Here is an 18,138-nt window from a genome sequence, read left to right as displayed (position 1 = left end):
ACTAATTATCAGAGAAATGCAAATCAAAACCACAATAAGATAACCATGTCCCACCAGTCAGAATGGCGATGATTAAAAAGTCAAGAAACAACAGCTATTGGCAAGGACAAGAGAAAAAGGGAATACACTGTTGGTGGAAATGTAAATTAGTTCAGCCACTGTGGAAAGCAGTTTGGAGATTTCTCAAAGAACTTAGAACTACCACTCAACTCAGCAATCTCATTACTGGGTACGTATCCAAAAGAAAACAAATTGTTCTACCAAAAAAACACAGGCACTTGCACGTTCACTGCAGCACTATTCACAATAGAAAGATACAGAATCAACCAAGGTGCCCATCAATGGTGGATTAAATAAAGAAAAAGTGGTACATATACAGCATGGAATACCATGCAGCCATAAAAAAAGAGTGAAATAATGGCCTTTGCAGCAACATGGATGCAGCTGAAGGCCATTATCCTAAGTGAATTAACATAGGAGCAGAAAAACAAACACCACATATTCTCACTTATAAGTGGGAGCTGGCCAGGCACGATGGCTCATACCTGTAATCCCAGCAGTCTGGGAGGCCCTAGTGAGTGGATAGCTTTGATCTTAGGAGTCCCAGACCAGCCTGGCCAACATGGTGAAACCCCATCTCTACTAAAGATACAAAAAAAATTAGCCAGGTGTCATGGCACATTCATGTAATCCCAGCTACTTGGAAGGCTGAGGCACAAGAATGGCTTGAGCCTGGGAAGTGAAGGGTGCAGTGAGCTGAGATCTCACCAGTGAACTCCAGCCTGGGTGACAGGGTGAGACCCTGTCTCAAAAAAAAAAAAGAAAAAAAGGAGCTAAACATCGGGTACTTGTGGACATAGAGGCCACAACAGTAGACATTAGGGAGGAAGGAAAGGGAGCGGGGAAATGGTTAAAAAACTAATGGGAACTATAGTCAGTACCTGGGTGACAGGATCATTCATATCCCAAACCTCAGCATCATACAATGTACCCAGGTAAAAACCTAAACATGTACCCCTGAATCTAAAATAAAAGTTGAATAAACAAATAAATTGGAAGTACTTTTAAGACACCCAAGCAGTTATGTCTAATAGTTAAATTTTGATGTTTAGCTCATCATTTTGGTTAATAAGAGCTGATATTTATTGAGGGTTCAATGTGTACTGGACACTAAGTGTTAAGGTGCTAACTCACCTATTCCTCCTATAATGCTTTGAGGTAGACACTGTTATTACATTCATTTTATATAGAAGCAACTGAGACTAAGAGGGAAGCTATGTGCCCAGGGTTACACAGATAGTAAATGGCAGCCCCTGAGTTTAAGCCCAGCTGCTCTGGTTCTAAAGCCACACACTTCAATCAATAAGGAATGTTTTCCAAACTGTAGATCGTAGAAATCAGTGTAATGGGGCCAGACTCACATTTAAAAACAAAATTTAGAGAACTATTTCAGAGTTTGTCACACTTATAAAAAGTTAAGTATTATTTTACATTGTGTGTGTTTGTGTGTATATTAGTCTGTGTGTTACATGCAGTGTCAAGATGTAAAACATACTACTTATTGTGGGTTGCACTCAAAAGGCATGAAAAGCATTTCCCTATGCTGTACACATCCATCAGTACTCTTCAGAGAGACAATGGAAAGTTCCTCCTCATGAGATTCTTTGGAATAAAATAGTCAAGATTACATCAATAACAACTACCTATCTATATAATGCCTGTGGTCCTACAATATTCTGTACTTGTAGAAAATTGGTTATTAACCCAAAAGTATCTAATTTACCAAGATTCCATCAGAGATGGGAAATTTCATTTTCAGCAGATGCCCAGAGACTTCTAGTTGTTCAAAGAGAAAGACAGCTGATGATAATAATTAAGGCAATCATTTATTAAGTACCTAGTATGTACCAGTCACTGAACAATATTGGTTACATTTACTATCCCATTTATCAAGGCCTAAGGCTCAGAGACCTTGTTTTCTGGCCCAAGGATAAATACCTGAGCTAGAATTCAAAACCAGCTCAACTCACAGAATTGAGTTATCAACCACAAAACTCCACAACAGCATTCTTCCCGCTCAATCAGTATGCTTTCCCCACATCTAGCCTCAGTCCCTCCCTGAGAAGTAGAGGATGCATTCCTGGTGTTCCAAGTATGTACTAAAGGTAATTATGGATTCAGTGGGATTTGCAAGTTACCCTTGGACCCCACCACCATTGCTTTGGAGGGGAAAAGTTCTAAAAGGCAAAAAGCCAACTTATAATGAAATGCTCATGAAAAGTTAAAAGGTAATCACCAATCAAAATCAAAATATTAAATGCAAAAACTCTTTGACAATTTTATCTTTGAGAATTTCTGTTATTGATATTCTCACATAAGTAAGCACAAAGATGCTGCTACAATCTGAATGTATGTATATGACTCCCAAGTTTAAATGTTGCAACCTAATTGATACAGTTAGGCACTGTGTCCCCACCCAAATCTCATCTTGAATTGTAGTCCCCATAATCCTCATAATCCCCACATGTTAAGGGAGTGACAGGTGGAAGTAACTGAATCATGGGGGCGGTTCCCCCATCCTGTTCTCATGATAGTGAGTTCTCACGAAATCTGATGGTTTTCTAAGGGGTTCTTCCCCATTCACTCAACAGTTCTCCTTCCTGCCAACTTGTGAAGAAGGTGCTTTGCTTCCCCTTCGCTTTTTGCCATGATTGTAAGTTTCCTGAGACCTTCCCAGCCATGCTGAACTGTAAATCAATTAAACCTCTTTCCTTTATAAATTACCCAGTCTCAAGCAGTTCTTTATAACAGTATGAAAACAAACTAATACACTAATTGACAAAGCCATAGTATTAAGAGATGTAGTCTTTGGGAAGTGATTAAGTCATGAGGGCTCTGCCTTCATGAAGTAGGTTAATGTCCTTATAAAAGAGGCCCAAGAGAGCCACCTTGCCCTTCCACCATGTGAAGACACTGCCAGAAGGCCCTATCTATGAGGAATGGACCCTCATCAGACACTGGATCTGCCAGTGCCTTGCTCTCAGACTTCCCAGCCTCCAGAACTGTGAGCAATTACTTACTGTAAGGTATTTTGTTATAGTATCCCAAGCAAACTAAGACAGGTGCATATATATAAGAATATTCATTCCAGTATTGCTTTAAATAGCAAACCCCTCCAAATGTATTATCTATCAATGGGGGTCTGATTAAATAAATTTTAGAGATGCTAAAGAATGGAAATACCATGTGACATTTTAAAAAGTGACATAGATCTGCATAAGATAGTGTGGGTGCACCTTCAGGATATACTGTTACACATAAAAGCAATATGTTGAAGAGTGTGTATAAAACTCTCATTTGTACAGGAGAAAATAGGAACTTTTCTATTGACTGATGCATCTAGAAGAATACGCAATAAATGTCTAACAGTAGTTACCTTTAAGGAGTGAGGTGGGGATCTGGATAAAGAGAGATATTAATTAATTTTATTTTTTAAACGTCTTGGTTTATATAAAAATGAGAACCAAAGAAGCCAACCTATTTGTATACTAAGAACTGCCCATATAATATAATCATTGGATAAGTTTCTTTAACTATTATTAAATTCTATCTATTATTAAAGGAAGAGGCCCAAGACATCCATCTATACTTCACACTCTGGTCCCAGGAGGAGTTACATTCCCTTTCCCTGGTTGTCTAGACGTGGCTGTGCAAAGCCTTACAGCGACTCATCATATATTGAAACCTGCCCTCAGATTACAAGCTCCCAAAGGAAGGGGATGTTTCATTAACCCTTATATCCCAGAACTACACTCAATTCCTGACAATAAAGAGCCACTGATTCCTTATTGAATGCATAAATCTAAGATAGCCTATTTGCCTATTTCTCAACTGCAAAATATCATTAATTCAATAGTTTAACTGTATTTAACCACAGATTCAACTGTTTAATACACAAAACTGCTCAACTGTCAGTCAGCAAGGTTAACTATAACTCTAACTTTATAAACCTTATACAGACAAAACAAAACACACCAACACTGCTATGTCAAGATTTATAGATATTTTGATTTTTAGACCTTGATTCTAGGAAGGCATGTTTTCCCTTTATTATAATTAAAAAAAAAAAAACAAAAAACTGTGATCAGTCCCAAGGTGGTAAAAATGAATGGCAGAGATTTAAAACTTCACCAACGTTGTTCTGTTAATTTCCAGAACTGTGGGTTTTCATTTGCCTTAAAACGTGTATAAATCACTATAGCTATTTGAACGATTCTATTAGGATGGTCCTGGATCAATCTTCTTGATAGTTTTGATAAATCTATGTGGTCTGTTAGATCTCTGCTTCTTATCACTAACTGGTGGCCAGATAATTACCCTAAAGAGGCAAATGACTAGGGTGATGCATTAACAGATAAAACTAATTCTACCTCATCCCCAAATACTGTAATATTTAAGAACAAATAGAGAAAGGAATGAGATACCATTGCTGGGTGGTATGAAAGGCAGAATAAGGGTCTCCCAAAGATGTCCTAATGCCCAGAACCTATCAATACATTACTTTATATGGCAAAAAATGACTTCGCAAATGTGATTAAATTGAGATCTTGAGACGGAGAGATTACTCTGGATTATCTGGACAAGCTCAATGCAACCATAAGAGTCCTAATAAGCAAAAGAAGGAGGGAGGAGAGTTGAAAATTGAGTGATGACAATGAAAGCAGAGGTCAAAATGACATGATTTCTGACTCTGAAGAAGGCAGAAGGGACCAATGGCCAAGAAATGTGAGCAGCCTTAAGGTTAGAAAAGGCGAGGGAAGACAAGCTCTCCCCTAGAGCCTCCAGAAGGAAGACAGCCATGCTGGTCCCTTGATTTTAGCCCAGTGAGGCCCATTTTGAACTTCTGCCTTCTAGAACTGTAACATGATAGATCTGTGTTATTTTAAGCCATTCAATCTGTGGCAATTTGTTACAGTGACAAGAGGAAACTAATACAGATGGTCAGGGAAGGCACCTTTGAACTGAGACCTGAATGAGAAGAAGGCAGCTGTGATAAGATCTGAAGGAAGTGAGCTCCAGGCATAGGGAACAGCATGGGTAAAGGTCCTGAAGGCAGGGATGACCTTGACCTGCTCAAGGAAGGGAAAGCAGGACACTGTGGCTACAGCAGAGGGAACAAGGAAGAGAGGCAAGCAATGTGGCCTCTGAAGGCAGTGATTCAGTTAACAGAAGCCTCCTTTACTTCCTTGGGTGAGTCAGCAGCCCTCCAGCACCATGTAGCTATGTGGGCCATGGTTCTCTGCGTACCTCTAAGCTTTTCTGTTTAGATCTACTGACTAAACTTTGAGATATCCAGGCATCCTCCTCTTGGTTTCCGGACACTTCAGAGGATCACAGATGCTCAGGGTTAGAAAGAGACCTAAGAGGCCATGGTTCCCATGGCTCACGCAGGACTAGAGGCCTCTTACAGCTTCCCTGCCCACCAACTGTACGAACTCTGTGTCCACTCCGGATCCTGGGATTCATTCCATTGATTCAGATCCAGTTCTCTAGACACGAGCCACTGGCTTCAGTTATGTGTCATCTGCAAACCTCATACACACGATCTCCTTTCCATATACTCAGGTCATGGTTAGAAATATCCAGTGCTGGAACCTGGCAGAGACTGATCTGTAATTAAATTTGTTTTAATACCTTTGGCCCTATAGAGAAATAAAAATGAGATCATCAAATGGAAAATGATAGAGTGAGTGAATAGAGCGTCCAGGTATGCACTGAGATGTATAATGTACCCTATCACACCCAGCCACTCAGAATAGCCACTGTCCCGGGCTGCAGGCAGCATCTAAAAAGACAATTGCTGAAGGTTAATCCTCCCTGGGAGTAGCTCATAGCATAAGAGCTACAGTAGTATAGAAAAAATAAAAGAAAGATCAACCAGTATTTATTTAGTGTCTACTGAACCCAGAAATCTGCACATTTGCCTCATGTAATCCTCACAGCAACCAGCACAGGAAGCCTTCCTATAATCAAGTGAGAAAGACAAGGCTCCCAGAGGTAAATTTGTTTTTCTAGGTTACATAGTTAGAATATGATGGAGCTTGAATTTGAAGTCGACTTTGATCCTTTTGTTATTCCATACTTTGCCTATATTATCATTACCAGAAGAAGTAAACTTTAGATTTTTTACAATGATAGGATTTCACTTCAAAATTTCTTGATGATATCCTGTGTATTCCTGACTTTTCATCTATACTCTCCTATATATTTATCTTCATGAATCCCATTTTAAAGTTTTAAATAGATATTACTCTGACCTAAAGGCACAAAGTGTGTCAATTTGTCATACTAAACTTCAGAATGAAAACCGATCCCATTTTATGGAAAAGTAAACTGAGGCTCAGCACAAGCAAATACAGTCATAACAACAAGTGCCTTGGCCAGAATAAGAACCAAGGTCCTGTTGACCCATATCTGGAATCCTTTCCACCAGCAGATTCCACCAGACTGGACTTAACATCCTATAACTACAGTCCCTTAGAATTTTACCATTGAAATCCTTTTCAGTCCCTTGTCTCTCTCTTCAACAAGAAAGTATTTCTCACCTATCATTAGCAAGGAAAGTTAATTCTAAGCCCATTCTGTATGAGAGCGATCGAGAAGGCTAAGGGGGAGGCCTATAATGATTACACACTTCACACTTTGGCCGCATGAACCAAGAGGAAAGACACTGAGTGAGCAGCTAAGAGTCTAAATCATATCCTCCACCTCTTATCAAGTTGATCAAATTGACACTGGAGAATGTGGTCAAGTTGGTCACGTTGATGTCAGAGAATGTGGTCCACATTTGGACAAGAGAGTTTCCTAATACTGGCCACCCCCTATGTTAGACAAGCACTGAGAATGAGATGACCCTACCCAGTCATAGGCAGCCAGAACCACCAGTGAGGGCCTGGTCTTGTGACTTAGAGTGAAGGAGTAGAGACAGCAGACAGATCAGGCTGAGTGACACAGACAGGCAGGCAAGCAGGCAGGCAGGGCTGTGGGTACTGATTTGCATCCTTCCAAATTCACTCAGAAGTTGTCTTTATCTGCCAAATGGTGAGTGAGCAGGTGAGAGAGCACGGAAGGGAGTTCTTACACAACTTTCCCAGGAAAAGAAGTGATCTGGAACAGGGAGGAAACATTCACCCAACCAGCACGGTTAGTTCTCTTCTGCTATGAAAGATTAAATTGACCCAGCTAATTTAAATAAGAAGACAATACCTTTCAAAGTTGAATCTTTAACAGTTCCAAAACTGTTGAAAACTTGATTGCAGCTGGGCACAGTGACTCATGCCTGTAATCCCAGCACTTTGGGAGGCCAAGGCAGGTGGATCATGAGGTCAAGAGATTGAGACCATCCTGGCCAGCATAGTGAAACCCCTTCTCGTCTAAAAATACCAAAATTAGCCGGGAGTGGTAGCACACACCTGTAATCCCAGCTACTCAGGAGGCTGAGGTAGGAGAGTCACTTGAACCTGGGAGGCAGAGGTTGCGGTGAGCTGAGATCGCACCACTGCACTCCAGCCTGGATAGAGCGAGACTCTGTCTCAAAAAATAAAAATAAAATAATAAAATAAAATAAAGAAAACTGGAGGGGTGGCTAGCAAAATGGTCGCATAGGAACAGCTCCCGTGTGCAGCTCCCAGCAAGATCAATGCAGAAGGCAGGTGATTTCTGCATTTCCAACTGAGGTAGCTGGCTCATCTCATTGGGACTGGTTAGACAGTGGGTGCAGCCCATGGAGGGTGAGCAGAAGCAGGGTGGGGCGTTGCCCCACCCAGGAAGCACAAGGGGTCAGGGAACTCCCTCCCCTAGCCAAGGGAAGCTGTGAGGGACTGTGCTGTGAGGAATGGTGCAGTCCGGCCCAGATACTATGCTTTTCCCATGGTCTTCACAACCCACAGACCAGGAGATTCCCTCGGGTACCTATGCCACCAGGGCCCTGGGTTTCAAGCACAAAACTGGGCAGCCGTTTGGGCAGACACCAAGCTAGCTGCAGGAGTATTTTTTTTTCATAACCCAGTGGCTCCTGGAACACCAGTGAGACAGAACTGTTCACTCCCCTGGAAAGGGGGCTGAACCAGGGAGCCAAGTGTTCTAGCTCAGCAGATCCCACCTCCATGGAGCCTAGCAATTTAAGATCCACTGGCTTGAAATTCTTGCTACCAGCACAGCAGTCTGAAGTCGACCTGGGACACTCAAGCTTGGTGGGGGGAGGGGGGTCCACCACTGTTACTGAGGCTTGAGTAGGTGGTTTTCGCCTCACAGTGTAAACAAAGCTGCCAGGAAGTTCGACTGGATGGAGCCCACCACAGCACCGCAAAGCCACTATAACCAGACTGCCTCTCTAGATTCCTCCTCTCTCGGCAGGGCATCTCTGAAAGAAAGGCAGAAGCCTCAGTAAGGAGCTTATAGATAAAACTCCCATCTCCCTGGGACGGAACACCTGGGGGAAAGGGCAGCTGTAGGTACAGCTTCAGCAGACTTAAATGTTCTGCCGCCTGGCTCTGAAGTGAGCAGTGGATCTCCCAGCACAGCACTCGAGCTCTGATAAGGGACAGGCTGCCTCCTCAAGTGACAGAGAGACACCTCCCAGCAGGGGTCAACAGACACCTCTTATAGGGGAACTCCAGCTGGCATCTGCCAGGTGCCCCTCTGGGAAGAAGCTTCCAGAGGAAGGAACAGGCAGACATCTTTGCTGTTCCACAGCCTCCACTGGTGATACCCAGGCAAACGGTCTGGAGTGGACATCCAGCAAACTCCAGCAGACCCACAGCAGAGGGGTCTGACTGTTAGATGGAAAACTAACAAACATGTTAGATGGAAAACTAACAAACAGAAAGGAATAGCATCAACATCAACAAAAATGATATCCACACAGAAACCCCACCTGAAGGTCACCAACATCAAAGACCAAAGGTAGATAAATCCACGAAGATTGAGGAAAAACCAGCACAAAAAGGCTGAAAATTCCAAAAACCAGAACGCCTCTTCTCCTCCAAAGGATCACAACTTCTCATTAGCAAGGAAACAAAACTGGACAGAAAATAAGTTTGACAAATTGACAGAAGTGGGCTTCAGAAGGTGCGTAATAACAAACTCCTCCAAGCTAAAGAAGCATGTTCTAACCCAAAGCAAGGAAGCTAAGAAACTTGAAAAAAGATTAGATGAATTGCTAACTAGAATAACAAGTTTAGAGAAGAACATAAATGACCTGATGGAGCTGAAAAACACAGCAAGACAATTTTGTGAAGCATACACAAGTATCAATATCCAAATGGATCAAGCAGAAGAAAGGATATAAGAGACTGAAGACCAACTTAATGAAATAAAGCGTGAAGACAAGATTAGAGAAAAAAGAATGAAAATGAATAAACAAAGCCTCCAAGAAACAGGGGACTATGTGAAAAGACCAAACGTGTTTGATTGGTGTACCTGAAAGTGACTGGGAGAATGGAACCAAGTTGGAAAACACTTGGTTCCATTCCATAGGATATTATCCAGGAGAACTTTCCCAACCTAGCAAGACAGGCCAACATTCAAATTCAGAAAATACAGAGAACATCACAAAGATGCTCCTCAAGAAGAGCAACCCCAAGACACATAATCATCATATTGACCAAGGTTGAAGTGAAGGAAAAATGTTAAGGGCAGCCAGAGAGAAAGGTCAGGTTACCCACAAAAGGAAGTCCATCAGACTAACTGCGGATCTCTCTGAAGATCCTACAAGCCAGAAGAGAATGAGGGCCAATATTCAACATTCTTAAAGAAAACAATTTTCAACCCAGAATTTCATATCCAGCCAACCTAAGCTTCATAAGTGAAGGAAAATAAAATCCTTTACAGACAAGCAATTGCTGAGAGATTTTGTCACCACCAGGCCTGCCTTACAAGAGCTCCTGAAGGAAGCACTAAATATGGAAAGGAAAAACCAGTACCAGCCACTGCAAAAACATACCAAATTGTAAAGACAACTGAAACTATGAAAAAACTGCATCAACTAACGGGCAAAATAACCAGCTAGCATCATAATGACAGGAGCAAATTCACACATAACAATACTAACCTTAAATGTAAATGGGCTAAATGCCCCAGTTAAGACACACACTGGCAAATTGGATAGAGTCAAGAGCCATCAGTGTGCTGTATTCAGGAGACCCATCTCACGTGCAAAAACGCACACAGGCTTAAAATAAAGGGATGGAGGAATAGTTACCAAGCAAATGGAAAGCAAAAAAAGGAGGGGTTTCAATCCTAGTCTCTACCAAAACAGACTTTAAAACAACAAAGATCAAAAAAGACAAAGAAGGGCATTATATAATGGTAAAGGGATCAATGCAACAAGAAGAGCTAACTATCTTAAATATGTATGTACCCAATACAGGAGCAACCAGATTCATAAAGCAAGCTCTTAGAGACCTACAAAGAGAATTAGACTCCCACACAATAATAGTGGGAGACTTTCACACCCTACTGTCAATATTAGACAGATCCACAAAACAGAAAATTAACAAGAATATTCAGGACTTGAACTCAGCTCTGGACCAAGCAGACCTAGTAGACATCTACAGGACTCTCCACTCCAAATCAACAGAATATACATTCTTCTCAGCACCACATCACACTTATTCTAAAATTGACCACATAATTGGAAGTATAACACTCCTCAGCAATTACAAAAAATGGAAATCATAACAGTCTCTTAGACCACAGTGCAATCAAATTAGAACTCAGGATTAAGAAACTCACTCAAAACTGCACAACTACAAAGAAAGAGAACAACCTGCTCTGAATGACTACTGGGCACATAACGAAATTAATGCAGAAATAAATAAGTTCTTTGAAACTAATGAGAACAAAGACACAATGTACCAGAATCTCTGGGACACAGCGAAAGCAGTGTTTAGAGGGAAATTTATAGCACTAAATGCCCACAGGAGAAAGTGGGAAAGATCTAAAATCAACACCCTAACATCACAATTAAAAGAACTAGAGAAGCAAAAACAAACAAATTCAAAAGCTAGCAGAAGACAAGAAATAACTAAGATCAGAGCAGAACTGAAGGAGACAGAGGCAAGAAAAACCCTTCAAAAAAAATCAAGGAATCCAGAAGCTGGTTTTTCGAAAAGATTAACAAAATACATAGACCATTAGCAAGACTAACAAAGAAGAGAGAAGAATCAAATAGACACAATAAAAATGATAAAGGGGATATCACCACTGATCCGACAGAAATACAAACTACCATCAGAGAATACCATAAACAGCTCTATGCAAATAAACTAGAAAATCTAGAAGAAACAGATAAATTCCTGGACACATCCACCCTTCCAAGACTAAACCAGGAAGAAGTTGAATCCCTGAATAGACCAATAACAAGTTCTGAAATTGAGGCAGTAATTAATAGCCTACCAACCAAAAAAAGCCCAGGACCAGATGGATTCACAGCCAAATTCTATCAGAGGTACAAAGAGGAGCTGGTACCACTCCTCCTGAAACTATTCCAAACAACAGGAAAGAGGGACTCCTTCCTAACTCATTTTATGAGGCCAGCATCATCCTGATACCAAAACCTGGCAGAGACACAACTAAAAAAAGAAAATTTCAGGCCAATATCCCTGATAAACATTGATGCAAAAATCCTCAATAAAATACTGGCAAACCAAATCCAGCAGCACATCAAAAAGCTTATCCACTACTGCAGTCCAGTCTGGGTGATGGAGCGAGACTCCATCCAGAAAAAAAAAGAAAGAAAAAGAAAAAGCTTATCCACCATGATCAAGTTGGCTTCATCCCTAGGATGCAAGAGTTCAACATATGCAAATCAATAAACGTAATCCATCACATAAACAGAACCAATGATAAAAACCACATGATTGTCTCAATAGATGCAGAAAAGGCCTTCGATAAAGTTCAACACCTCTTAATGCTAAAACCTCTCAATAAACTAGGTATTGACAGAACGTATCTCAAAATAATAAGAGCTATTTATGAAAAACCACAGCCAATATCATACTGAATGGGCAAAAGTTAGAAGCATTCCCTTTGAAAACTGGCACAAGATAAGGATGCCTTCTCTCACCACTCCTATTCAACATAGTATTGGAAGTTCTGGCCAGATCAATCAGGCAAGGGAAAGAAATAAAGGGTATTCAAATAGGAAGAGAGGAAGTAAAATAGTCTCTGTTTGCAGATGACATGATTGTATATTTAGAAAACCCCATTGTCTCAGCTCAAAATCTCCTTAAGCTGATAAGCAACTTTAGCAAAGTCTCAAGATACAAAATCATTGTGCAAAAATCACAAGCTTTCCTATACACCAATAATAGACAAACAGAGAGCCAAATCATGAGTGAATTCTCATTCACAATTGTGACAAAGAGAATAAAATACATAAAAATACAACTTACAAGGGATGTGAAGGACCTCCCAAGGAGAACTACAAACCACTGTTCAAGGAAATAAGAGAAGACACAAACAAATGAAAACACATTTCATGCTCATAGATAGAATTAATATCCTGAAAATGGCTATACTGCCCAAAGTAATTTATACATTCAATGCTATCCCCACTAAGCTACCACTGACTTTCTTCACAGAATTAGAAAAAACTACTTTAAATTTCATATGGAACCAAAAAAGGGCCTGTATGTCAAGACAATTCTAAGCAACAAAAACAAAGCTGGAGGCATCATGATACGTAACTGCAAACTATACTACAAGGCTACGGTAACCAAAACGTCATGATACTGGTACCAAAACAGATATATAGACCAATGGAAAAGAACAGAGGCTTCAGAACGCCACACGTCTGCAACCATCTGATCTTTGATAAACCTGACAAAAACAGCGTTGGTGAAAGGATTCCCTATTTAATAAATGGTGTTGGGAAAACAGGCTAGCCATATGCAGAAAACTGAAACTGGACCCCTTCCTTACACCTTATACAAAAATTAACTCAAGATGGATAAAAGACGTATACGTAAGACCTAAAACTATAAAAACCCTAGAAGACAACCTAGGCAACACCATTCAGGATATAGGCATGGGCAAAGACTTCAGGACTACAACACCAAAAGCAATGGCAACAAAGGCCAAAATGGACAAATGGGATCTAATAAAGTAAGGAGCTTCTGCACAACAAAAGAAACTATCATCACAGTGAAAAGACAACCTACAGAATGGGAGAAAATTTTTGCAATCTATCCATCTGAAAAAGGGCTAATATCCAGAACCTACAAAGAACTTAAACAAATTTACAAGAAAAAAATCAACCCCATCAAAAAGTGGGCAAAAGGTATGAACAGATACCTCTCAAAAGAACAGATACCTCTCAAAAGGACATTTATGCAACCAAAAAACATATGAAAAAAAGTTCATCATCACTGGTCATTAGTGAAATGCAAATCAAAACCACAATGAGATACCATCTCACACCAGTTAGAATGGTGATCATTAAAAAGTCAGGAAACAACAGATGCTGGAGAGGATGTGGAGAAATAGGAACGCTTTTATACACTTGGTGGGAATGTAAATTAGTTCAACCATTGTGGAAGACAGTGTGGCGATTCCTCAAGGATCTAGAACCAGAAATACCATTTGACCCAGCAATCCCATTACTGGGTATATACCCAAAGGATTATAAATCATTCTACTATAAAGAAACATGCACATGTATGTTTATTGAAGCATTGTTCACAACAGCAAAGACTTGGAACCAACCCAAATGCCCATCAGTGATAGACTGGAAAAAGAAAATGTGGCACATATACACCATGTAATATTATGCATCCATAAAAAAGGATGAGTTCATGTCCTTTACAGGGACATGGATTAAGCTGGAAACCATCATTCTCAGCAAACTAACACAGGAACAGAAAATCAAACACCACATGTTCTCACTCATAAGTGGGAGTTGAACAATGAGAACACATGGACACAGGGAGGGGAACATCATACACTGGGGCCTGTCAGGTGGTGGGAAGCTAGGGGAGGGATAGCATGAGGAGAAATACGTAATGTAGATGATAGGTTGATGGGTGCAGCACACCACCATGGCATGTGTATGCAACAAACCTGCATGTTCTGCACATGTATCCCAGAACTTTAAAAGTATAATAGAAAGAAAAAGAAAGGAAGGAAGGAAGGAAGGAAGGAAGGAAGGAAGGAAGGAAGGAAGGAAGGAAGGAAGGAAGGAAGGAAGGAAGGAAGGCAGGCAGGCAGGCAGGCAGGCAGGCAGGCAGGCAGGCAGGCTCAATTCCATGTTAGTTCACATTTTCACTTCAATCCTAGTAGATACATTGTTTTAAGGTGTAAAATCTTGATTAAGACATTTATCAAACTTCTATTTGTTCACCCTAAGAGATCATTCAGCTTTAAGCAGCCCAAAATGTTTTCAGCTTTTCTTTTAAGCTTGTCTTCACTGAACTTTTCTCCAGGCAATAGATGGAACTTAATACATCTGAAGACACTTGAACACATAAATAAAAAGGGAATTTACATTCTCTGTGTGTGTGTGTGTGTGTGTGTGTGTTTTAATTTTCAACACAAAGACTCTATTTTTTGATATGATTCTAATGCTTTTCTGTTCAGCACATTTTTGGCTGCATGAGTAGCAGTGAACTCTGGATGACATCTGAAAATTCTCATCCTGGGGAAAGGCTGGCTTCGGACTCAGGAAGGAGTGGGGGCAGCAGAATGCAGGGGGCAAACATGCTAAACTGGGTATTGAGCACCAAAATGGGACAAGTGTAGCTCCGGTTGTCCCTCTGGGACTCACTGCCTCATCGGCCAGTGACTCGGGGGCTTTCTGGTCACAGTCGGCATCTTTTTGATGAAGGAAAATGCTTAAGTAACAGCTATAAATGTTAAATAACAGTGGCTGAACTGCAGAAATACTTACGGATCTCACAGTTTGCTCCCACCCAACCATGCGGGCAGTGGCAGGTGTAACCATTGGACTGGTCCAGGCAGCTCCCACCATGGTGGCAGGGGTTACTGTCACATTCATTTATGTCAATGTCACACTCTTCACCTAGGGAGATAAGAAAAAGCAGTGGTGAAACCGCTGCACCCATGGTTCCTGCCATTTTTTCTGGCCAAAAAGTAAAGATCCCAGGCTAAGGGTCATAACCTTTAGCAATAGAGCCTAACCTGCTGTTTGTACAAAGTGCAGAACTCTCAGAAAATTCCAGACACGGGATCTTTTACTTCAGTAAAATTAAAAAGGAAAAAATATATATATATAGCACTGGTAAAAAGAATCTTTCCTTTAGTCTACTTAACTAGTTAACTAGTTTCATTTAGCTAGTTAAGTGAGGTTGATTCCCATGTCTGAATAAATCTTTCCAGGATCAGAAAAAGTGAAGTTGGGGTCTCGATTTTATTAAAGAAGTCTATTTTATGTTGGAATTCATCAGCTGAATCTTATTATTTATTTTTCTGAAACTCCAGAAAGCTGAAAACTCACAGTTTATGATTATTCTGTAGCCAAGTATTTGAGTGTGTGAGACTGGACATTTGACTCTTGTCTGGAAAGTTCTAGGACATAGCTGTGCACCCAGCCTGAGTCAATTAGGAGAGATTACTTCACTTTCCAAATCCCTGGATGTGATTCTGCTTGAAGCTGGGGGACGTGAAATGCCCAGGAAGAGCATCAGGTCCACCTAAGAAGAGAAGTTGTGAAGCCTGGGGTTAATCTAAACCTGACCTAATTTTTTTCTGAGAAATGGTGGCCCAAGGGAAGCTGTCAGTTATTCTCCCATAAGGAAGAATGTGACCTTCAGCTCCTGACCCTGGCTAGACCCAACTTTTCAGGACACCTTTGTGTGCTTCAGAGAGAACCTGATAGAAATTACAAACCAGGGTCCAGAGCCAATGTCACAGTGATTCGAACATCACCTTAGAACAAAGCCATCTTCAAGTAATTTTAAAGCCATCATTATGAGTCAATACTAAATGCATACACTTCTTAAATTCAAAGGCATCTCATCAAAGGTGAAGAGAAGAGGATATTTCAAATTGAGGCACTCCCTCTCTCAAAAGTTTGAAAACGAGAAAAAGAAATTTTCAAAATAAGCCCTCCTTTGCTTAGATAAATGCAGAAAGTGATGAGAAAACAAAACTCCTAGCATTGCTATGGTCATGGACTAAAGATATTTTTGTCCATTTTTCAAAAGCAATGTTTCAGTATACACTCAAGTGATTACTTCTGGGCTCACTTAATTAGCATTAAATTGCTTTTCTATCTGCTATTGGTTTACCTCACTATTATAAAACCATTGTATGTCACTCAGGCCATTTTAGAGGAGGAATCTCACACTAAAATATTCCATGTCTGTTTTATCTCACACTGTTTTTATACCTGGCATCTTACTATTTTATTTTTAAATAAAATCTGTTGAACAAAATATTTACAACTTCTAGGTCCTACTAGGTTGATTATAATTCAGTAATATATACATGAATTTGTTTCCTGCAACAAATATAGTCACTTACATCAATAGTAAAAAACATGAAATTGATTGCCTATTTCAAAGGTTGTCTTTCCATTAATGGGGCAATCACTCTTAGTAGAAACAGTCATAGATTAAACTATTACAAATGGCATCACATGGTAGACTGGTTGAAGAGACATATAACCAAGAACGTGCTGAGAAATGTTAAAAGGATGAAATCAAAGACCGTAACAAGCATATACGTCAGTACTACTTTCCAACCATCTAGGAAGATACATGTAATTGGAGATATTTACTAAACAATAGCTTTCTTTAGCTGGCAATCTGAACACTGCAAATTCTGAAATGAGACGCTCTGTTACCTTTATAAGAATAGCTACAGAAACAGCCCACATTTCCCTACTGCTACGGTCTGGCAAAACTCAAAAGCCTCACTCTGCTTCAGGAAGTCCAATGTCAATGACATATGCTTTTCATTTCCTAAACTCCATGCAGTCTCAGGGCTATCAGTTCAGTCCATCCAGGCCTGCTCCAGTCCAGAGCTTCTCCAAAAAGGCAAATGCCACATTCAAGAGCCAGGGCAGCCCCATGCATGTATTAAATCTTGGATCACTAAGGGGCTCTAACATAGTCAGGAGAAGCCCAAGGTCCCTAGAATTGTCTGTTCTTGGGACCCACTAGATTGGACAGATTTGGTAAGAATGGAGATGGCGGGGAAGAAAATAGGATGAACTCTTGCTGTAGACATTTATCAAACACAGTATCTAAAATCCAACTAGCGCCAAACTTATCTCATTCGGGTTTTCATCACCATAATGTTCTTAGAGTTACACTGGGGGTTAAATGATGCAAATTAATGAAATAAATCATATGCCAGTCAGGGCCCCAATTTGCTGACAGCTATTTCTGCAACATATGTGCTCTGGCAGAACCCTGGAGTGATGCACAGTTCTCAGATACCTTTGGGTTTATTCTAATGGCCTCTTTTATAGACAAACACTCCTTATGCATCTAGTTGAATCAGTTATTCCTCAACTGGCTCTCAGTTTGAGGCCTTTGCTGTGTTCTATGCTGGCTGGCAACAGAAATATAAGGTGACTCAAATGATGGAGTCCCCCAAGGGAATTTTCAACCAGAAGACACCCAAGGATGACTGTTGTTCTCTGCCTTACGATGATCATGCTTTTTACTGTTGGTCTTATGCAAAGTGTTTGAAGATGCACTATGAATTATAGAAAATAAGTTTGGCTTCATTTGCATTTCCCCATATTAACAGCATTATGTTTGTATATGCATGTCAACACCACAACATTCCATTCTCAATCAATATTCATTTTAACTTATTTTATTATAAGAGTTCTTAGTATACAGTATTATCTTTCTTTACTAATAGTTAACTAATAAATCTTTGAGCTTTTGCTGCCCTGAGCCAATTGACTTTTCAGTTGGCTCACTTACTCTTTTTAAATTTGAGTTAGAAAAAACAATTATTCTTAAGTCACTTTTGTTCTTAATAACATCTATTAAGAAAATACAAAATGAAATTTCTACTTGACTAAGGCTAGCAATCAAGGTCTGAACTTTAAGTCTTTTATAATTATTTTTTCTTTTTTCTTTTCTTTTTTTTTTTTTTTGA

The 18,138-nt window shown here is 40.2% G+C and overlaps 1 protein-coding gene across 2 annotated transcripts in view; it reads right to left on the bottom strand.

The window, feature by feature from the left end:
- DNER (delta/notch like EGF repeat containing) overlaps nt 1-18,138 on the bottom strand; it is a 363,829-nt gene that overhangs the window by 16,183 nt on the left and 329,508 nt on the right. For both annotated transcript variants that reach the window (XM_050751101.1, XM_050751102.1), the window contains exon 11: nt 14,948-15,079. In XM_050751101.1, the coding sequence (XP_050607058.1) occupies nt 14,948-15,079 (132 nt within the window). The remainder of the gene's footprint in view (nt 1-14,947; nt 15,080-18,138) is intronic.

This window comes from Macaca thibetana, chromosome 12 (genome assembly GCF_024542745.1).
Source record: "Macaca thibetana thibetana isolate TM-01 chromosome 12, ASM2454274v1, whole genome shotgun sequence".
Classification (NCBI taxonomy): Eukaryota; Metazoa; Chordata; class Mammalia; order Primates; family Cercopithecidae; genus Macaca; species Macaca thibetana.
Note: the sequence above shows the minus strand (reverse complement) of the source record. Positions and strands in the feature narration are given on the sequence as shown.